The sequence below is a fragment of the Gigantopelta aegis genome, chromosome 6 (genome assembly GCF_016097555.1).
Source record: "Gigantopelta aegis isolate Gae_Host chromosome 6, Gae_host_genome, whole genome shotgun sequence".
NCBI classification, from domain to species: Eukaryota; Metazoa; Mollusca; class Gastropoda; order Neomphalida; family Peltospiridae; genus Gigantopelta; species Gigantopelta aegis.
In genome coordinates this window covers 38058583-38082026 of record NC_054704.1, presented here as the reverse complement: position 1 = coordinate 38082026, position 23444 = coordinate 38058583, and the positions used below count along the sequence as shown (strand labels likewise).

The 23444-nt window shown below is 35.4% G+C and overlaps 1 protein-coding gene across 1 annotated transcript; it reads left to right on the top strand.

Annotated features, from left to right (window-relative positions):
• The first annotated feature begins 879 nt into the window (after positions 1-879).
• LOC121374519 lies at positions 880-22444 on the top strand. The gene is made up of 12 exons (XM_041501622.1): positions 880-994; positions 8146-8223; positions 9097-9163; positions 10485-10633; positions 11264-11376; positions 11880-11966; positions 13382-13486; positions 13726-13806; positions 14734-14874; positions 16326-16517; positions 17933-18146; positions 18780-22444. The coding sequence occupies exons 1-12, from the start codon at positions 880-882 to the stop codon at positions 20300-20302; spliced, it is 2865 nt and encodes a 954-aa protein (XP_041357556.1). The 3' UTR covers positions 20303-22444.
• The last annotated feature ends 1000 nt before the right edge of the window (positions 22445-23444 follow it).

Here is a 23444-nt window from a genome sequence, read left to right as displayed (position 1 = left end):
CTGGTGAGAAACGCAAAACATGCATGCATTGTTTACGGTTTCTGTTGCAGGAAATAAGTCTAATGACATGCGTGTTTTAATTATAGGTGACTGACTGCCTTTGACGCACAAACTGCGGTTGACACGCCAATAGTTGACTGATGGGGACATAAATAAGAAGCATGTATACAAAACAAGTGTCAAAATACACATTTAAGAGAAATATCAAAGTTAGTATATCTGCATATCCATACATCCCCATACGAGTTCACCGTTATTTTTTCCATACGAGTTTGTTTTCCATACGAGTTTTCCGTTCATACGAGTTAGTTTCCATGCGAGTTCACCGCATCCCGTTTTGTTACATGGTATGGAAATACGATTTTTATCACGATAACGATTTTGTGGTTGAGATATTCTTTCTTTTTCTCCGAGCAACAACCAGCCTCGATGGCGTCGTGGTTAGGCCATCGGTCTACAGGCTGGTAGGTACTGGGTTCGGATCCCAGTCGAGGCATGGGATTTTTAATCCAGATTCCTACTCCAAACCTTGAGTGAGTGCTCCGCAAGGCTCAGTGGGTAGGTGTAACTGGTTCAACAAAGGTCCTGGTTTGTGCTATCCTGCCTGTGGGAAGCGCAAATAAAAGATCCCTTGCTGCCTGTCGTAAAAGATTAACCTATGTGGCGACAGCGGGTTTCCTCTAAAAACAGTGTCAGAATGACCATATATTTGACGTCCAATAGCCGATGATAAGATAAAAAAAAAATCAATGTGCTCTAGTGGCGTCGTTAAATAAAACAAACTTTACTTTCTTCGAGCAACATGAATTATTTTAGTCTAGTGATACCTATGGGATCGAGGGCGCAACATTAGAGTTATCTCCCATTAATTGATTCAAAATGGCATCCGCACACATTGGAAGCAAAGTTCGAATTAAAGTTATCGAAGGGGATGAATTTTCGGGGTTTGTGCATTCGGTTGATGCTAACACAGGAAAACTTACATTAGATAAAGGTACTATGTTTACAACGAATGTTTTGCAGTGGGCGAATTTAGTTTTATTTACCGTGGGGAAAACCATGAAGTTGAACTGTTGAAGAAAACCCGCGGAATATTTAAAGCTTAAAATCATACGGGACCTGCCTCACTATTAGTGCTGCAACGATAAACCGGTATACCGGTATACCGCGATAATTGATCAGCTCGATACGAACCGCGGTACAGTTTTGCGTATCGCGATTTTTATACGCTATTTTTTTTCCTTGTATTTTATTTGACTTGAAATAGGCAAATAAACAAACAAAAACCACATCATTTTATTAATTGGTGGTGACAGGAAGTGTAACTATCACGTTAAGCGTAGTCGGCTTACTTGTTGGCATACGAAGTGATAGGTCGGTTATACTTGGTTCTGACTTCTAAACAAAACATGTTTAAAGTCCATTAAAAATAACCAGTTAACGATAATTACAAATAAATGTTTTGTTACTTACACATGATCATTCATTTTTCATTACTTTGGAATACGGCTACGGCTATCATCTTCAAAGAAATAAACCAACAAGTGAGAATCACACTTAGCTGTTTTTCACTGAACTCGGAATACTTCGGCCGATCGTTCAAAATACCTCGGCTCTGGTTTGGTCGATCTGCCGAAACATAGCGACTCAATACGTACATTTCCGTGTTAAGCGAGCAGCAACGGAAAAGCCCGATAGTAAGGATTTCCGAATGTGACAATTTATAAATAGTTTGACACCGTCACACCGGTGTTCTAGTAGACAAGTATTGTGTTAAAAAATTAAAATATGGCCTAAAACATTTAGCCTGACAGCTGAAACTAATAAAAATCATTAAAAAGTTATGCCTTCTGTTTTCATTAAAAAAAGACCCAACTCATAAATATTAAATTTAAATAATATCAACTATATTGCAGTAAATATTGCAATACGGTTTCTTATATCGCAATACGGTTTTGACCGTATCGTTGCACCCCTACTCACTATGTATATGATATGATATACTATAATATTCCACTGGCCCAGTCTGCGGAGGAGTAAAATTTAGTACAGATCAGAATAGAACAGAAGAGACTATGTCAAAACCTACACAGTTTTTATCAAACACAGTAACTTGGTCACAAGTTGGTGACAGTAGCTGAGTAGTACTACTACTAGTAGGCTGAATAGCTGGCCACCATTTGCTCCTGGACGATTGACAGAGTATTACTCACAATCATCTGTAGCGATCCTGTTACAAAAGGTTCTTACGCGCGCCTACTCACTGTTCTTTAACATTTAGTCAGTTAAATGTTAATTGCATACATTTAATGCATCAAATTAATTAGTTCATAAAAATAAACTCTAATGTAAATGCAAAGTAATGTGCATTTACATTCCAGTTTATTTTTATGAACAACAAATTAACTGGAAAACAAATGCGAAAATTAGCAGATGGACAACCTAATTTTGTTCTACGAAACGCTACTACGTTAGTAAAAAAAACGACCGTGTGGTGAGAATTTCCTGACCTCATTTTACATCACGTGTGTTGCGATTAGCCCGGTCGGTTCGCCCTAAAACAATTTTGCATCCGAGTCATTTTGCCCTTATCCATTTGGGATGCGGTGAACTCGTATGGAAACTAACTCGTATGAACGGAAAACTCGTATGGAAAACGAACTTGTATGGAAAAAATAACAGTGAACTCGTATGGGGATGTATGGATATGCAGATATACTTTTATATTTCTCTTAAATGTGTATTTTGACACTTGTTTTGTATACATGCTTCTTATTTATGTCACCATCAGTGAACTATTTGCGTGTCAACCGCAGTTTGTGTGTCAACGACAGTCACCTATTTTCGTGTTGCCCGTATGTTCAAAGTTAGCCCGAGTACTCTGACTGTAAGAGAGCTAGACGGACATTTGGACATAATATGCTCTCATTAGAGCATTTATGTCCAAATGTCCGTCTAGCTCTCTTACAGTCAGAGTACTCGGGCTAGTTCAGAGTATGTTCAATCATGTTTAATTTATTCTGTAACAAGCATCCAATGAATAATAAATAGCGGGCTAGCGGATTTGTCGAACTCTGCATAAAAACTACACACAAGTTCTTGAAGTTGCTATATATAGTATACAGTATTGGATATATCAGTTTGTAATTTCCATACGAGTTCACTGCATTTTCCCCCATACGAGTAAGTCTTCCATACGAGTTCACTTGTGGATTTCCATACGAGTTCACTGCATTTTCCCCCATACGAGTAAGTTTTCCATACGAGTTCACCGCAAGCCATCCATTTTTTGCCCCGAGTCATTTCACCCCCCGGTAATGTCATTTTGCCTTTTATCCGGGTCATTTCGCCCCTGGTGTATTGTGATTTAAATCTTTGTGACTTGTGTCCTCTCCCTCATGCCATTTTCTGTTGTGAAGCGATTAAATACATGTTGTAGTCTAATATTGACATTCTTCAGCAACTCCCGTAAACCAGGCTATAGTTTTTCAAGAGTCGTGTGATATCACCAAAACTTATGAATCTGCCACAGCAGTGTGAAACTGTTGTTTATTCAGGTTTGTTTAATTTTATACGCTATTTAATATAGTGCGCACAGTGCAAAATGGCTGTTGTGTATAAAAATATTTTGAATGTTCGGGTTCAATCAAATGCAGATTCCTTACAAACAAGTCATATGCAAATAGTCCGGTTTATTGGGTAGCCCAGTTCACTGTTTTTCACAATATTCAACATCTCCATTCTCTAGCTGAGCATCGGACAAAATGTACTCAGGGGTGCAGAAATGGAAAATATTTCACTAGCCCGTTGGACCAGTAACAATAAAATCTACTAACCCACCAGAATTTCTACTAGTCCACCAGCCTGTAGGACACTATAATAATTTTTAATAATGCTGTAATATACACTTCACTTCCTATGTACACTTCACTTCATATGATCACCCACGAAGCAGCAAAATAAATCATAACATACTGTCCACCATATTAACATAAATTAAAAAAAAAGAGAAAAAGATAATTTCCCAAGGTGAATCACACATGTAGTGATGATGGCCAGTCTTTGTTTTGTGCAGCAAGTATGTCTGAACTAAGTAATGTCAACCTTTTTGTGCAGCAAGTATGTCTGAACTAGGTAATGTCAACCTAAATCTGGAAATAATCTTTTATTTTTGGAGGCACCCCCCAATTTGCCATTTCACGGCCGGCTAGGAAGTCTCTCCACTCCGACCATGTATTCATACTCGGTATGTACAAATCACTCATGGAAAGTGAGATCTCATTCAACACAACTGTGCACCATAAATGTAGGTGCAATTCCTGTCAAAGATCCAATTTCTTACCTATTTTTAAACTCATAAATTATTTTATTCAAATATGGGGTGTATTTTAAAAGCACTATCTTCATGGGCAACACGACGCTGATTGGTCAGTTTACTTCTCTGCCACCTTAAGAACAAAAAATATTTTTCGGTTTATAAATTTTATTGCTCCATTGTCTCCAACATGAATACTAACATTTTGCACTTCACGAAAGTCACTTGGTTATATGTTGACGACTGGCCAAGGGGAGATAACTCTTTGAGGAATGTCACTGTATCGGTCTGATTTGGCTTGTAAAAAATGGGGGGAAATTATTAGTATAATACACTGGAATTGTTTTGTTTCAATAAAGATTTCTATTTTAGGCCAAGTCTGACAGATTGCTAAACCTGGTAATCTCATACTGTATACAGGGGGCTATTTTCAGGCCACCTCACCTGTCCCTCAATTTTTACATTTGATTTTAAAGTTGAAAATTGTGGAATATGTGGGAAACATTTTCTAATTACTTCAGTGATTATCACAAAACTGTTGCTCTATTTGGAGTATTTTTGGCATATTGGCAGGGTTATTTGTCAGTCAGATAATTTTGAAAAGTGAGAACGTGTTTTTGTCACACTGCATGGGGCAGACTACAGAAAATTAAATTTATATACTGACGTTGAGAAATTATTATGGGGAAACCCCCCGCCAAGAAAAAAATGTTTTGTGTAGACCCCCCTAAAAGAAAAAATGTCGAGGTGCATCTTCATATGTGGTCACCGATTCATAGGGGTTGACTGGCAATATGCAGTTACTTTGGCCTCACCCAGCTGTTCCCGATGCCTTGGAAGATTTCCTGAAACAAACCAATCAAGACTTAGATGGCTATAAACTTCTTCATTGTGGTAAAGTGCTCAATCTATTCAATGAATCTTATTGAATTAAAGGATTAACTTTGAACAATAAAATCTTCTATTTTCATGATATTTTGTAAACGAAACAGGTAGCAATCGTAGATGTCTTGATTTGACTGACGGTGAATGCACCTTGTTTAATATATTTAAAAACATATTTAATGTATGTACGTGTATTTGTTGTTTTTAATAATAATTGCAATGCTTTAATTATTTGAATGCTATTCAATCATCAGTTAATATTAATTAGTATTTTTTATTACGTTATTTTGGCAATGGAGATAACTCATGACAATTCAATACACTGGCAATTTCGATATAATGACAAAGTGACCCAGGGACGAACATGGTCGTTGTAATGAGGTCCAACTGTATATTCATTCCTAGCAGCCCCAAATCACAGAAATCATAGATAATAGTAAACAGTAGATTAAAACAAATCGTATACTAGTACGCACTGGTCTATGAGAGTAGAAGTATATTATTTCATAGCTAAACATTTTAAAGTTCTAATTAAGCAGACAATACCCGGCAAGGTTCCCTTGTATTACGAGTAATCCATAGCCGTAATCTGTATCTGTAGTCAATTTCATTTTTTTTAGACCATGTTTTGTCTCATTCATTATAAATATAATAATTATTATTAATATAATTATTTTGAAACATTTGCTGGCCTTAAAAACCTATAGGGCATATAGTTAATAGTGAAGTGTAATTGTAAACAATCAATCAAATTAAATTAAATTACTTTTCTTTCTTTCTTTTTGGATGAAATTCCCACTATAAAATGGTCAATAATTAACCAGGGGCAGCCGTACCACTTTTGTTTTGTTTTTTATGGGAGGGAGGAGGGTTATATCTGTTGTATCTGGTAAAATTTGAAAGGAGAGTCTGGCAACCTCGAGCCGTACTACTATTTTTTACACTGCCATGCCTGTTAATTAACGTGCAATAGCTTCCAAATATATTAAATAATCTCCCTTCCCTTATTTGAAATATACACCAATCTAAGCATGCTTCGGTGGTGTCGTCGTGAAGCAGTCGGTAAGTACTGGGTTCGTTACCAGGTACCGGCTCCCATGCAAGCGAGTTTTAACGTCTCTGTGCGTAGATGTACAACCACTACACCCTCTTCTTTCTCACTAACCACTAACAAGTAACCCACTGTCCTCGACATGAAATACACCCAATCTAAATTTTCCCCCATTATTCAAACACACACACACACACACCCCTTCTGTCCCTATTAATACAACCAACATTTGTCAGAGGTGGCGATCAGGATGGATGTGCTTGAACCTTCACGTAAATACAGTTTTGGTTTGTTGGTAATATAATTTTTTAAATAATCATATTTAAATGGTTTGTGTATAATATACAGACACAAACATTGAAATTAATTATCACTAGCACATGTTGCATATTATTATGTCTTTAGACATAGCTCCCTACCATTATTTATTTTCGTTAAAATAGCTCCTTGCTGGAAAAAAAAAAAGACAAAATATTTATATGTGGGAGGGAAGGGGCAAAACGACCCGTTTGGAGGACAAACCTACCCAGGACGAAATGACTCTGGGTGAATCTGGATACGGGCGAAATGACCTAATACCGTGTTGCACGAGCTCACATAGATAAAGCGAAAACTTAACTTTACAAAGAGTCTACTTATCCATTTTAGTAATGTGTTGGATCATAACGTTCTAAACAGCTTTTTATTTGTTGCAGATTACAAAAATTGCAAGTGTACAAAATTTAAGGTATAAAGAGGCAGTTTGTGTTCAGAAATTGTAAATTTTAATCATCTGGGGTGAGCGGACGAGTACTTTTGGCCAGCCCTGAAATGTATCATGGAATAAGCAATAGTTGCACATATCATATTTTTTCTAAAGCTCGTGAGCAAGCGGGAACCAGTCACATTTATCAACAAATAATAATAATAATTTTTTTTTTTTAACCTTCCTGGTTTGCAAACAAAATGTTTCGATTTAGATATTTGTTATTGCCTTAGTGAAAAGTTTTCTTTAATAAGAAATACAAGGGTCCAGAAACAGAAATTTGTCACACTTGTAAAAAGCACCGGGTGCGCAAATATTTGTTTTTAAAACCGCCGTGGATTAAACGGCAATTTGTTTTTTTTAAAGTAGCAAATAAACGTGACTCAGAGGTTATTTTGATGTATGGAGTCTTTTCAAATGTACAGAATTGTGTATACTTTTTGGTCTAAACATTTTGCCATCAATGGGGAGCGTTACTGCAACGTCAGTAAAAATTTTTTTTATCCCACATCATAAGAGTGCTGTCGGTGACACGATGGCAGTTCATCCTTATGTCCTAACAATTTTTAAAAATATTTGTTAGAATTAGTTTAGGTTTAACAGTGTTTCTGCCAGAAAGAAATTTTTGGTATGGCACTATGGAATTGAATGCAACCACAGTCAACGGGGTATGGGGGGCCTCTCGCAGAAAGAAAATGGGTTACGTTTAGGGTTAGGGTGAAGAAAAGCATACAGTAATGATAAGAATAATTAATTTTGTCAAAAGGTTAACTTTAAAAAATTAAATCTTCAAAAAAATTTGGTATGGTGCCATATCCATTTTACCCTCTGTCAGAAACACAGGTTAGGGATAGTTATATACAATATCTTTTAAAACATTTTGTTCTATAAACCCAACATAATGTTTATATTTCGTAATTAAGTATTGCTACATTTTCCCTTTGTATATATAATTTCAAAATTTCACTGGTTGGTCAAGGTGTCTTTTTGTAGTATACATAAAATTATGCAAGTTTGTTGAATGAATATACAAGTCATATGCAATACCCAGATGTTGTTTTAATGTTGTTCGTCATCTAGGACAATTTGAACTGTAACTAGTGTTCTTATTGCATCAATTAACAGAATGATGATTAAAACTATTTTCAGTAACTTTGTGTGGGCGTGGTGGAGTGGACAGAAGAATTCAAGGCTTGCAGCATTTCTACGGCAAAGAAATCGAGAATAGTAAGTCAGAGTGTTTCTTTCTATAGTCCTTCCCACAGGAAACGCCTGTTTTTCATACTGTTGAATTTACTACAAGTTATTTATTTTGGGGCCGATTGTTTTCTAAATTGCACACTAAAATAGTGTTTTTTTGTTATTTCCAAAACACTTTCCTGAAATTATGTAGGAGCAGTTATTCTCTGTAGTCAAATTCATAGTAATTTTGATTAAAATAAATTAGCTTTATTAGCATGTGATGAGGTGTGCAGTGTTTCACCAACTTGAAAATCATTGTATGCAAGCACAGAGAGCTAAAGCGATTGTTTATGTCAAACCATAGGGGCTGCTAATAAAAGTAGCTAAAATTAACAGGTTATAAGTAACCTGTGTTGATAAAAATCAGTTTTCTGTATGTTCATCTTTGTATGATTTTTCTAATCTTAGTACACCACTACTTTTTTCTGTCACACCTAATCGGAGTAGCCTATCTAGTGGCAGTGGATTATCTCCTCCTCTAGATCAAGTGTACATGAAGCAATAACTGTATTGTCAAAGGTCAAATGTGTTGAGGTACCATAAAGCAAATACATACATGTACATCCTTAAGCAAATACATGTGTGCATACATCACTTTCCATATCATAGTACTCCCTAACTACTGTACCTGGGTTAAATTATAAGTGTTTTAAAAGTTGTGAAAATGTTGTCATTAGAATCAGTCACTGAACAGTTGCCATTTTCTAAGTTGTTAAAAAAAAAAAAAATATATATGCATTTACATATCTTGTTCTAGTTAGTAGACATAAAACATATGGCTTGTTTATTCCTGTTAATATATTGGATTGTTTTGTTTATTGGTTTTATTATTATTTTTAAAATTGCATGATTTTGCAGTTATAAAATGTGAGGAAGTGTGTCCAAAGCTGAAGAAAAATGCATCCACTGGCAACCTGACAAAGTAGTAAGTATGAGCATAATGTTTCTTTGCTTGTGTGTCAAACAACCTTTTAATGACTGTGTTAACATTTATATTTTAGTCTTTAAATGGTGATTTTAGAGGAAAAATTTTTTTTAAAATAAAAATACATAATTTTTGTTATTTACATATGTTCCAGTCATTGTCAGAAAAGGCAAGTGTTCAGTCTAGCTCATCTCCACACACGAATGAAAAGTTTTAGAAGAGTGGCATATGGATCGCCTGGCAATAAAAATAAATTAATAAATTTTATCAGATTGCTCACTTACAACAATTTCAGGTAGTAATCTTCACCTTCCCTCGATTTTGTTCCTGGAGAAGACTACAGTCCAACCTGTTCTTACAGCCACCTGTAATCAGTGGTCACCTGCTTTAGGCGGCCACTTTTTTCCCTACCAAATGCTTTTTAATATAAATGCACTCATAATAAATATGGCCACCTGCCTAACATGGCCAGCAGCCTCCTATATGTAAATGTGATCCCGAGTGGCTAAATTACCTGTATTAAGCAGCCACAGTAAATATTTTCTGGTCTACGAAAGTGTTCTTTTAAACAGCAGTGATATGGTGCATCAAATAACTTAATAAAGCCTACTGCATGTACATTTTGTTCTAAAGAAATGGAATATATTTATTTAAGGATTGTCTGTTATTTCTTTTACGTTCATTGGGGTATGAACAAAAAAAATCATCAGCAAACTGAATCGGCAAAACCATTCTCATATAACTTTGCAGATGATTTTGTTTTTGTTCATACCCAGATGAACATAAAAAAATAACAGACAATACTTTATAAATAATTAAATTTGAATCATACTTGTTAATAATAACACTAAAAGTTCATAGTTTATTTTCAATTATTTTTGGCACATAAACAATAACGCTCAATAAGACAACTTGCCCATATAAAATGATGTCATCAGACATGACATTCCCTGACAACGTACTTTTTTCATTCATCGAGTATTGAACGAACTCCCATTCCTACGTCTGGACCAATGAAATAATGTTATATTGTAATGAATGTAATGGAAATTGAATTATAAAAAAAAAAATTATAAAAAAAATGTATTGTCCTGTCAAGGAATAGACTGTGTGTGTGTGTGTGTGTTGCAGCAGTGGGTTCTGTGATGTTTCGCATCTCATTGACATCTTTAGTCACCAATTAGATAATGTGTTACGGTTTTAGTAAAATAGTATTGTAATATTCATAATTTATTTATTTTTAGTATGTACATGTAATGTAATACCAGACCTTTTTTCTTCAATAAATGAGTTTTGAACAGACTATCTTTTTATGTTACAGTAAGGAGGCAGGCCCTAGTTTAAAGAAGACCAAAAATAAACCAAAACATCTTCAGAAACTGAGGAGACTCGACACTGAAAAACTGCTTCTATCTTCCAGACCAGAATCTGCTGAGGAAGCGACTAATGTTAAAAGTAGAATCTGTGCAAGTGAGTAATTACGGGGTAATATTTCTAAAATTAATTTGTTAAATTTGTGATGATTAAAATATTCATTATTACCATGAATGTAAGTATAAAATTGGTTTGTTGCTTTTAAGCTTAGAAAAATTCTGTAATTAGCAGTTTCATGAATTGTTTTTGAAAGTGTTTATAGTTCAGTTATTTTTATATAACAAAATGAAAACTTACTATTATTAAATGGAATTTTCAGTGGAAAGTAGTAACAAATACCACAAGAGCAATAACTAACTCGAATGTGGTGCATCTGAAGTCTCATGTACACAGTTAATAGTGATAATTTATTTTCTTGTTTATATTCAGTTAAGATTGATTTGATGAATGTCGGTTTAGGTACAGAACTCTGCTCAGGATAAAAGTTAGGGGAAACCTGCTAGAGACGAGGAGTATTGAGTCCTTCACATCTGAGGTGCTCGATCACTTTTGTATGCTCAAGCACACCTCAGTTTTATCTCAGAAGCATTTTTTATGAATTTTCCGTTCTCCTATAACTTTCTATGCCAGGCATCTGTGGAGGAGAGCACAAGTGATAACTATAACTCACTGACGAAGACTATCACTATAAACCATTGTAATTGTTTCTCTTCCATCTCTTACTAGGGGCTAAGAGTTCTGATTATGACTCCAGTAGTGATGTCGGTGACTTCAACAATTACGACCCAGACAGCAGATATCATCTTGTTAACAAACTCGATCATCGGTTTTATGATGCGGTAAAAATATTGTCATAAGTGTTTGAGTCAGTCAGCCCATGGATGTTTAATTATTTTTTTCTAAAAATTGTATTGAAAAAGAAAAAACTCAGGAAGAAAGTAAAATTGAGATAACCTTTTTTGGGAAATGAAAACATACGTAATTTCATCTTCTGATATTTCATTACAACTTAGCAAAATAATAAGTGTCTTGTTGTAACTTAACTTTATTATAAAGTTAACTTTTAAGCATTATAATTATTGTAGTTTGTTTTACGTTTGTATGGTAATATTTTATAAAAATGAAAAATGATCCATCTATAAAAGGGCAACGTTTTAATGTTTATTTATGTCTGTTGTTTGTATATACAGTAATGGGATCATGATAATTGTATTAAAGTTTTCATTCGAGGGATTTCCATCATTCTTTTAATATAATAAGCAAAAGAATGGTTTAGTATAATTTGACTTAGGACTTTATACATGTCACACTATGTAGTATATAAAATATTGTATTGCTACAGATGGAGTACTTACATCAGCAGTCTATGATCGCTGTAGCCTTTGAAGGTGTGGAGATTGGACGTGAAGGGAAACTAGCATGGATTTCGGTGAGTTCACCTACCACTCATGCTTGTCTAGATTTCAAAATTACTTCCTTTCTGTACCCATGTTTTGTAGAGTAGAAAAATAAAATAAAAACAAGTTTTTGAAATTCCACTTGCATGGCTCGAACTTAACAATTGGACAGATAGCAATTGCCATTGGTGTGATATGAAATGCCATAGGTCAGTGGCTTTACCAATGCAGTTATTTTGCACTAGATAAAAATTATTGCTATCGGTTGAAGCTATTAATTTTGGTTTTTATTTGTTGCAATAATTACTGGTTTATTTGCTATAGGAAAGCTAGAAATTGATGTAGTTGGGCATTTTGCATACAGCAGAAACATTTTAAAATTGCCATAGGTTACTTACATTTGAGCCTTGATTTATACATGTAAGTCTGAAAAATTTATGAAAATTTGTAACCGTTGGCTATAATTTAGCAATGGATGGATCACTGGTACAGGGTTTCCTAATTATTATTGGTCTTGACTTGAATGATGCACATTAGAAAGTTTGTTTTGTTTAACGACATCGCTAGAGAACATGAATTAATTAATCATCCGCTATTGGATGTCAAACATTTGGTAAATCTGACTCGTAGTCATCACAGGAAACCTGCAACATTTTTCCTAATGCAGCAAGGGATCTTTTATATGCACTAACCCACAGACAAGAAAGCACATACCACGGCCTTTGTCCGGTAGTGATGCACTGGTTGTAACAAGAAAAAACCCAATTGCCTGAATAGATCCACTGGGGTGATTCGATCCTACAACACAAGCACCTCGAGCGAGCACTCGACCGACAGAACTAAATCCCTAATACACATTAGATTCAGCTATTTAATGGTGTATTAAAGCAGTTTATAAAAATCAGTTGACATATTTTAGTATTGTTTTTATGAACACACAAAATGTATAATTTTGTATACTTTTAGAAATATATAAATGTTTTGTTAAGAATGGTGATGGAACTATTTAGTACAGATGAACGATTTGATGATTATTCTGTCTAATAAGTAAAATCACTGGACTTTATTACTTGACTTTATTTTTTACCTGGCAGGACATAGCCCAGTGGTAAAGTGATCGGTTTGGGATCGATCCCTGTCAGTGGGCATATTGGGCTAATTTTTGTTCCAGCCAGTGTAGTGGTATGTGCTATCCTGTCTGATGCATATAAAAGATCCCTTGCTATTTATGGGGAAAATGTAGCTGGTTTCCTCTGTAAGACTATATGTCAGATTTACCTAATATTAGACATCCAGTTGCCGATGGTTAATAAATCAGTGTGCTCTAGTGGCATTGTTAAACAAAACAAACTTTTAACTTTAGTTTATACCTTGTCCTGAGTTAGTATTTTGAAAGCACTGCTAATTTCTTTCCTGTGTTTTTTTATAAATTTTATTATAATTGCAGATTGCTACAAAAGATGACTTACTATTGCTGGACGTCTTATCTCTTGGTGAAAAGTGTTTTTCGGAAGGTTTCAAGGATATTTTAGAATCACAAAAAATTCTGAAGGTACAGATGCATAACAGAATAATGCATGTTTTGTGATGGAGATGGGGTTGGGTTTTTGGGGGTTTTTTTTGTTGGTGGTGGTTTTGTTTCATTTACTTAATTTATTCAGTATTTATCATCCATATATAAACTAATTTAAAGCAAGGGTAAGGTCACATTTTGTCAATTTCAACCAAACAAATAAATACTGTTTAATTGAAATAAAACTATTTTAAATGGTGATGCATTTAATTTTACAGGTGATTCATGATTGCCGTCTTCTCTCGGATCTCCTGCACCATCAGTACCTGATAAAGCTCATCAATATATTTGACACTCAGGTAGGCATGTGTGCTAAAAGAAATGTATGTACATATGTATTTGATACTCGAGTATGGCATTTGTGTTAGATATCCGAGGTTGAAATGTACTTAATATAAATGTAGGGCATTCGTGACTCTTAGGTAGGGCATTAGCAACCTCTGCAATTAGGAACATGTCTATGGCAAAAAATGTACGATGGAAAAAAAATGAATACCTGTATATAGTCCACAGCACATATTGAAATTTATTTACCTCAACAGTCAATCATAACGGGAAATACTTTTAATATTTTGTCTGTGAGAAATATTCTGCTTTGGTATAACGTAAAATACTTGTTTATTATCCACTATATATTTCAGGCTCGGGTAGAGTATTAGTGTTGAACATCACAGATTAAACTATATTTTAAACTCTGGTAGAGCTTTAGTGTTCAGGATCACAGGTTGAAATGTTACACTGAGGTACAGTTTTTAGTTAACAGTATTCATTTAGAACTGTAGTCTGATATGTTTAACCCACATGTAGGACATTTGTGTTCAACATCATAGGGTGATATTTATTTGCTATTCACCACAACTGGTGTATGACAAACTATGGGATGCAACTCTTGCTAGTTGGGGAAATATATTTAGTGTGGAAAATATATACAGTGATAAGCCTCTAAAGTGTACACCCACAGGACCAAGTAAAAATGTGGTTTTAAGTGGTATCTGGTTATTTTTTGCACTGATTGTGAAAAACATCCTTTTTGGAGGACAAAAGGTTCGATTTTGAGAGGTATTGCTAAACGTTTTAATCAGTTTCTCACAAATTATAATTCCACGGTCAGTGTAACTTGGTTTGTAGTTGTAGGTATGGAAATTTGTTTTGTTTAACAACACCACTAGAGCACATTGATGGTAGGTGAGATATTTAATTGTGCTGAATTCTTGTCATTCCATCAGGTTGCTGATGTTATGATCTACCACATCAGACACAAAGACTGGCCGCGCTACGTGTCTGGATTGTCGTCCTGTCTTTTCTCTCATCTGGAATTGAGTTCTGAACAAGTGCACATCATGAGGGTTAGAGAAAGTGCTAAAAAGGTTAGTAATTTTTTTAATTATTGAAACCAGTAGCAATTTATTAGGTCACATGTCATAAATAGTTGTGAAAGTTACAGTACCACAATGGTAGGAATAATATTGCAATCCAAGTTATGTGTTGTGCATATATCACCAATTTATTACCCCAGCAGCCACTGTAACTGTGGAAATAAAAATCATAATTTCTCACTGATAAATTATTGTGCGTTGGTGTAATGTACAATAATATTGGACAATTTGACACTTACAAACCAATGACTTTGCTGATACTAAATATGACGTCATCACAATTTGACAAACATAAGCAATGACATCATTTACTTTAAAGCCTTTGCATTTACATTTCTCGGTTTTTTATTGTTAAAATTGTAATAAAATGCTATTTTAATACAATTACAAATTTTTAGCATAGTTTAGAATGGTTTTTTAAATTATCTGTTATCATGAATAAAATAGAAAGTCATAGAAATACTCAGAATAGTGTGTTTAGTTCACATTGTTTCTATATAAGTGTAGTCATAATGAAAATAGATTGTACTTAAAGAACGAAAATGGCTGAGGTATTAAATAGAATAACAAACTCGGTACCAGATATTATCAAATTTATGTCCCTCGTGAAATAATTTTCAATTGTCACTCGCTCATGACAACTAAAAATTATTTCACTTGGGACATAAATTTGATAATAATCGGTAACTCGTTTCATCCTCTTTAAATATACATATATAGAGAGAGATAATAACCTGAGCAGGACAATGCCAAAAAGGCAGTAATTGGTTATTTTATTTATCTTGTTATCGAACAGGAATAGTTTGGAAAATAATTTATTCCAATTTTTGTATGCAAATCGAATACCTTCAGCCCAATACGGCTTTTGCAATATGACGTCTTACAAGATACATGACATTCTTTGTAATATGTTTGCTACATTTTGTTGCATTCAGAAAGCATTTCTAAAGTCAATTAGTATATTTATCGTGACAGAAAACGTTATTTGTATATACTGTACGGAAACAAATGATTTCATGAGTATGTTTATTGAAAATCAAGTCTGAAATACCTGAGTCGAGTTGGGCTTATGACACATGACCCATATTGAAATGTGTCTAGTCATCATATCTTGCCAGTGTGTATAGTGCAGGGCACAATATTTCACAAGAACCATTGTTCTGTTCGCGTGTCAGTTACGCAACTTTAAAATCACGAGAACCGCCAATCAATTACGTGATGAAGAATTATATTATAAAATTAAAAGTACCATATATCAGTAATGAAAGTGAAAATCAGTTTATGTTTTTAAATACATTTGAACCACCAATGTAGCATAGAACCATAGATCAAGTGCTTTAGGATTACTATATTCACTTAACCAAATGACCGGTTACCTAAGCAAAACTCACGTGAACTGATTGTTACCTAAGATTTTGAAATATTGTCCCCTAATGTTTCAGGAAGACCAGGAGATTTGGTGCAAGCGGCCAGCCCCGGGGTTTGTCATGGAGGCTGCTGTAAAACACGTGGAACATCTTCTCGACCTTCGACTTATTCTTATGGAGAAGATGATGGCGGAGTTCACGGTCGGGGTCGATATTTACCTTGCACAGGTCAAGGACGTTTCGGATGCCGAGGCCAAGAAAGCACTCGTACGTTCTGCATGGGTGTTATTTTGAACACATTACAAGTCTCATTGAATGGCTTTGTCTCCCTTTTTATAGGGATGTCCTTAAAAATATTTAGTAACATGTTTGACCTTTTTCCAGGTATACAGTGATTTCTGCAATTCACTTGGATTTCAACAAATTATTTTGAGTTTTTCACTTATGGCTTTATGCTTACTTTTTGTAAAAAATTAATGCTTTTTGTGGTTTTGAGAGTATCTGATAAACATCGTTTTACTATTGGTGATAGTCAAAGAGAGTCGAAGCTAAATATTTACTTTCTTTTTTGCTCTCAGACACTTTTACAGGTGAATAACAAATTAATTGGTCAGTAATTGTGTCAACACACCTAAAATATTTCTGGGATACATTTTAAATAGATTGAAAAACAATTAATATTTTGACCATGAACCAAATTTCAGCCAAATGTTTTTTGTGATGCATCAGATTTTTATTAAATTTGCAATCCATGTCCAAGTTCCTAATGTAACCAGTGGTGTTACTTAGGGACATCCATACAGTTTTAGAACAAATAAGAAAGAATTTATTTTGCTACATGGTACATGCATTTTAATATGCATTCCCGTCGGTGGGCCCATTGAGCTATTTCTCGTTCCAGCCATTGCACCACGACTGGTATTCCAAATGTTGTGGTATGTGCTATCCTGTCTGGGATGGTGCATATAAAAGATCCCTTGCTGCTAATCGAAAAGAGTAGCCCATGAAGTGGCGACAGTGGGTTTCCTCTCTCAATATCTGTGTGGTCCTTAACCATAAGTCCGACGCCATATAACCGTAAATATAATATGTTGAGTGCGTCGTTAAATAAAACATATTATTCCTTTACTTGAAACTGAGCTACTTGTTGCTTCATGGACTAAATAAATACTGATGGATAAAGTTTCCATGGACAAAGTAAAGTAAAGTTTGTTTTATTTAACGACGCCACTAGAGCACATTGATTTTTAATCTTATCATCGGCTATTGGACGTCAAACATATGGTCATTCTGACACTGTTTTTAGAGGAAACCCGCTGTCGCCACATAGGCTACTCTTCTTTACGACAGGCAGCAAGGGATCTTTTATTTGCGCTTCCCACAGGCAGGATAGCACAAACCATGGCCTTTGTTGAACCAGTTATGGATCACTGGTCGGTGCAAGTGGTTTACACCTACCCATTGAGCCTTGCGGAGCACTCACTCAGGGTTTGGAGTCGGTATCTGGATTAAAAATCCCATGCCTCGACTGGGATCCGAACCCAGTACCTACCAGCCTGTAGACCGATGGCCTGCCACGACGCCGCCGAGGCCGGTACTCCATGGACAAATTTTTATCTTTACTGAACTTCATTTCCTTCCTTTCCTAAATGCATTCAGTTTGTATGGATTCTCTTTTGTAGTCATCTAGTCACCTGCTTCCTTTTGCATTTCAACATCTGAGTCAGTTCCTTCATGCTTCCCACTTTAACTACACGATGCCTCTGAGGATGCGAAATCCTCTGTCCAGCAAGGATAGACACGGATTTGAGGAGAACTGTCAGGGTATAATGGATCCTGATGTCATTGCAAGTGTTGACTCCATCTGGCATCAAAGACTGAACAAGAACTGTCCAGGTTTGTCTTATGCTCCAAGAGTTTCTTCCCTTTCTTTAATCTGGATTTGTTTTTGTTTCTTGTTTGGATTATTGCATTAATGTACATCATTCATTTTAATTTTATTTCCATGGTTGTCCAAGTATGACTAGAGCATGGTGTCCTTGGTATAATTCTCAGCTTGATACTTGGCATCAATCAGCCTTAAATCCACTGGATTCACTGTTATTGTGTTGATATACTACTGTTGGGTAGATGTTTTAAAATCTGGTCATCATACACTTACTTGGGCGGGACGTAGCCCAGTGGTACAGCAGTCGGTCTGGGATCGATCCCTGTCAATGGGCCCATTGGGCTATGTCTCGTTTCAGCCAGTGCATCACGATGGTTGCATATAAAAGATCCCTTGCTGCTAATTGAAAAGAGTAGCCCATGAAGTGGTGACAGCAAGTTTCCTCTCTCATTATCTGTGTGGTCCTTAACCATATGTTTGATGCCATATAACCATAAATAAAATGTGTTGAGTGCGTCGTTAAATAAAACATTTTCTTTCATACACTTACTTCTATGGATAGCTTGTCATGAATAACTTCAAATACTGCTAAAATTAATAGTGGAATCTAGCTAGTGTTTAATTGGTTTATTTATTATTAGGTTCTCAACAAAAAATATCAAACTCCCTGGACCAAAGTTCAAGTAAAGAAAGGCAGAACCAGAGGTCAACATCTGCAGTTTCAAAATCTGACCAGTTTCCGGAAACATGTTCTATTGGTGAAAGTTCTACAATACCAATATCGAAAGACTTAACCGTCCACGATGAATCTTCAGCATCATTTGAGGCTCAAAACAAATCAAACAATTCTGTTTTTTCATGTGCTACTCCATCCTGTTCTGAAGACATCAAATCTTCTTCGAAAATTCCTGAATTTGTTGTTCCCAGAGTTGATAGTCCTTCAGAATTTCAGCATAAGATAAGAGTGTTAACAACTTCAAAATCTATGTCCAGTTTGAAACTGGATGAAAAGCCACAGCCGTCTGAATCAGAATTGACTGGCTCGCAGTTATTGAAGACACTGATGGCAGAGATCAGAACTTCTGGGAGTAGTAGTGAAACTGATTTTGTCCTGAGGCCTGCTGGGAAACTTCAGTATAATTTACCAAAGAGACAGAGACGATCCCTGAATACTGAAAGCAGATGTAAGAAATCTCAAGCTTTTGTGTGTCTGTCAAAAAATGAAAGCTCTACATGCGATGAAGATGATTACTTTGGAGATATTCCTTTAACAGAACATTTAAGAAGAAGTGGAAAGTTAGTTAACAGCAAATTGTGTGAAAGTGTTCCTCAAGCTGTAATCAACAGTGGAAGTGGGAGAATGGTTATTCCATTGAGTTCCAGTGAGTCTGACTCTGATGTTGCCAATCCAAGAAGGTTTGATAGTCTTGAGAAGCAGTCCAAGGAACTGAGACCAATAGTGCCTAAGACAAACTGTGAACTGCCATTTTGTTCCATCCCAAACAGAGACGAGGAAAGAAGTTCTCAGGGTTTTTCTGAAGCTTCCATATCATCGGTACAACAAACATCACCACCTTCATTGAATTGTTCACAGATTCAAGAATCTCTACCCATTCCGTGGTGGGAATCCATACCTAAAACGCAAACATCATCTGTGTCAGACACATTTGTGGATAAAGTACATACTCATAGTGTTACGTCTCACTCCATTCTAGCTGACAGTCCTTACAGCAGACCATCACCTAAATCATCCGAGCCTTCACCAGCATTAACATACTTTTCAATTGGCCGAGGATATCGATCTCCAAACTCCAGCTCATACTGTCAGGTTTCATCTGCATCTTCCCAACAGACCACTCCATCACCAGTTGGCAGAGCAAGGTCACCTGCTGCTGCTGCTGCTGATACTGCATATGTATCGGCTTGTTCTCACTTCGGCAGAGGTGGGTCACCAAGTGTTCATCCGTCCGGCATAACGAGTCCTGGCTCATCTGGTTCTAGTCAAGATGAGTCTTCAGTTGTTAAGATCTCCCCTTCTTGTGGACATGGTGCAGTGCTTCCTAGCAGTTACGCAAATAGAACTAGCCACAGCAAGTCTCCCATTACATCAATGTCACAGCAGATATCACCCAGATCACTTGGAAGAGGAATTCATCTTCAATAATTTTTCATCTTGAAAAAAGAGCATAACTTTAAATTTGTTACATATCTTTTGTTTTATTACAGTTCTTTTAAGTTGTTATGTATTTAAGGTGCAATGCATATAAAAAGTATGCAGATGCAAAATCTATAATGTTTTAAGTCTTTCCTAAAAAAATATAATATTGGCTTAAATAACAGGGCTAGCCAATTATGAATTTTAAAAGCAATTGTCGAATTTTATTTTAATTTGGTGAAATAAGTACATGTAATAATTGACATTTTGTTAGAAAATAACTGAGTTTCTGCACATTTTGAAGATTAATAGATTATTTGGCAAATAGACCTAGCCCTGAATAACTTAAAATCATTAGGTGACACTCAGGGATGTGTTGTTTTAGTTTTTATCTGATTTCAGGGGAGAAATTTCAATATTTTTTCAGAAAAGCTAAAAAATTACCTTGAGTTAAAGTTTAAAACCTACAAGGCACAACATAACGAGGTTATGTCTATTCGTTTGTCCTTTTTGGCACTGTCAGTGTCATTCAATGATTGACTGTCATTTAATGATTGACTGTCATAAGAGTAGTGATGTCGTTAAGAATAGAAATAACAGGTGGATATCAAATTATAGCCAGATATATTGTCATGTCATATGACATAATCAAGTTGATACTGAAGAATGACATGATTTCATTGGCTTATCTTAAATATTAACATTATACATTGATCACAAGCTAATGTTAAACTTCAGAAACAAGATTTCAAAAACATATATATTTACCAGGTTGTCAGCATGTGCAAATTAGTCAGAAATCTCTACCCAGTGACAATTTAATAAGAAGGCCGAGAAAAATTGTCAGATGCGGTCTATTAATAACAACCTTGAAGACATCTCACTGACTGGCTAATATGACCTTCACACAGGGACTAGTTTGTTCGTTCATTCATTCATTATTTTTTACAAGTGTAAGCTGTTTATGTCATGCTGTTAAGACAAATATTTGTTTTGAAATTATTTTAATAAATCATTTCTAACATTCCACTCACTGAAATAAGGCAGATATCAGAACATAAAAACATCCAAAGCATAGACAATTACTACCTCATAACAAAGCAAAAACATAAGTCACCTCATTGGCAAGGACAGTCACACCATCCCAGGAAATCATGTAGACAGTGAACATGTGTTGATAGTAGTGTGTTCGCTCCACAGCCTGTCTCACGTTAACTTCTATTCACTCGGCGTTCTCTTTATTTTTACACAGCCTACTATATTTTATGTATTAGCCAACTTTTTAATACCATTCTGAGACTTAAAGGGGTCAGCCAAAACATTAAAACAAATGTCTTAAGAAAAATCCCTATAGTACTAGTAGTGCTGTTTACAATATTTTATGTATTAGCTGACTTTTTAAGGTTTTAAATATGATCCTGGGACTTAGAGGAGTCAGAGAAGACATCAACAATATATGTAAGAAAATCCATAGAATAGTGCTGTTTGCAGAAACAACAACAGCCTTTGTTAAGTCCCACACCAGTCTCCATTTGTTTGATACACACTTTAAAAGTTGTATTTTATTTAAGCAATAAAACCACCTATTTTATTTTTATTGTGTCGGCATTCGTCAGCTTAGGCCACTTATTTGCTACCAAATTTGTCATGTGATCAGAACATTTGATTATATCTTTTGTGTCGACTGACACTCATCTTCTATTTTAACATCAATTGCAGATTTAATTGGTTATGACTATGATTTATTTGCCCTGTCATTTGTTTATTCTGCAATTTCTAATAAAAGACTAGAAACTTTGTATTTTCTTAGGGATATCAATGCAGAAGTTGGAGTGTTCATCATTACAATGATCATGGGTGCTAAATCATATATTTCTCTCTCCAGCCAGTGCACCACGACTGGTACATCAAAGGCAGTGGTATGTGCTGTCCTGTCTATGGGATGGTGCATATAAAAGATCCCTTGCTGCTAATCGAAAAGAGTAGCCCATGAAGTGGCGATGGCAGGCTTCATCCCTCATTATCTTTGTGATCCTTAACCATATGTCTGACGCTATATGACCGTAAATAAAATGTGTCGAGTGCGTCGTTAAATAAAACATTTCCTTCCTTCCTATTTTTCACTCTAGCCAGTGCACCACGATTGGTGTATCAAAGGCCGTGGTATGTACTATCCCATCTGTGGAATGGTGCATATAAAAGATCTCTTGCTGCTAATCGAAAAGAGTAACCCATGAAGTGGCGGCAGAGGGTTTCCTCTCTCAATATCTGTGTGGTCCTTAACCATATGTCCGATGCCATATAACTGTAAATAAAATGTGTTGAGTGCATCGTTAAATAAAACATTTCTTTCTTTCCTTTTTTTTTGGTTCCTTCCTAAATAAAATTTACACTGCCTTCATAAAAATGAAACTACATTTATCAGCTAGAAATATCAATGCAATTGATTCAGTTTTAGCTATCTTAAAATCTTTATTAAAATATAATATTTGTACTTCGATCTGTTCACAAAAATGAATGCATTCCCTTAATTCACTGTGTTGAATGATAGGCTGACATTTCAATATATCTATTTTTGTGTCTTTTTTAGTCACTTTGTACATCATACCAACCTCTTTGTTCTAGTCCCTTGCTGCCTGTCGTAAAAGGGTAGCCTATGTGGCGACAGTGGGTTTCCTCTCCAAATCTGTGTGGTCCTTAACCATATGTCTGACGCCATATAACCGTAAATAAAATGTGTTGAGTGCGTCGTTAAATAAAACATTTCTTTCTTTCTTTCTTTGTTCTAGATAATTGATGAGCAAAGTTAAGGGTCGGACTATCCATTGAGTTGGTTACTATACACTCATATGCATGTACAGGTAAACAAGCATTCAAATGTGGGGGGTCTTCTCTTTTTGTGTGTGTGTCACCCAACAATGACGCTATTCATCACTTGGCGCAAAATAACATTACCCTTTAATACAATAAAAATTTATTACAAATTCATACATACTGTGCCTTTTTTTGATTTTTAGTATATGTATACAAGTTTAATCATTTATAAAAATTGGTACATGCCGTAGCTCGAAATAGGAAGTAAAATATAGCCTGCTGTTATTTTTCTAAAATAGCAGGCCAAAATAAGTATGCCCTGCTAAGAAAAAAAATA

What these genes read in the sequence shown, in the direction of transcription:
- LOC121374519 (XM_041501622.1), top strand. Translation starts at nt 880, where the DNA reads ATGGCATCCGCACACATTGGAAGCAAAGTTCGAATTAAAGTTATCGAA. An exon ending in ATCATCGGTTTTATGATGCG is followed by an intron (nt 11,377 to 11,879) that starts GTAAAAATATTG and finishes GTATTGCTACAG; the next exon opens with ATGGAGTACTTACATCAGCA. An exon ending in TTAGAGAAAGTGCTAAAAAG is followed by an intron (nt 14,875 to 16,325) that starts GTTAGTAATTTT and finishes CTAATGTTTCAG; the next exon opens with GAAGACCAGGAGATTTGGTG.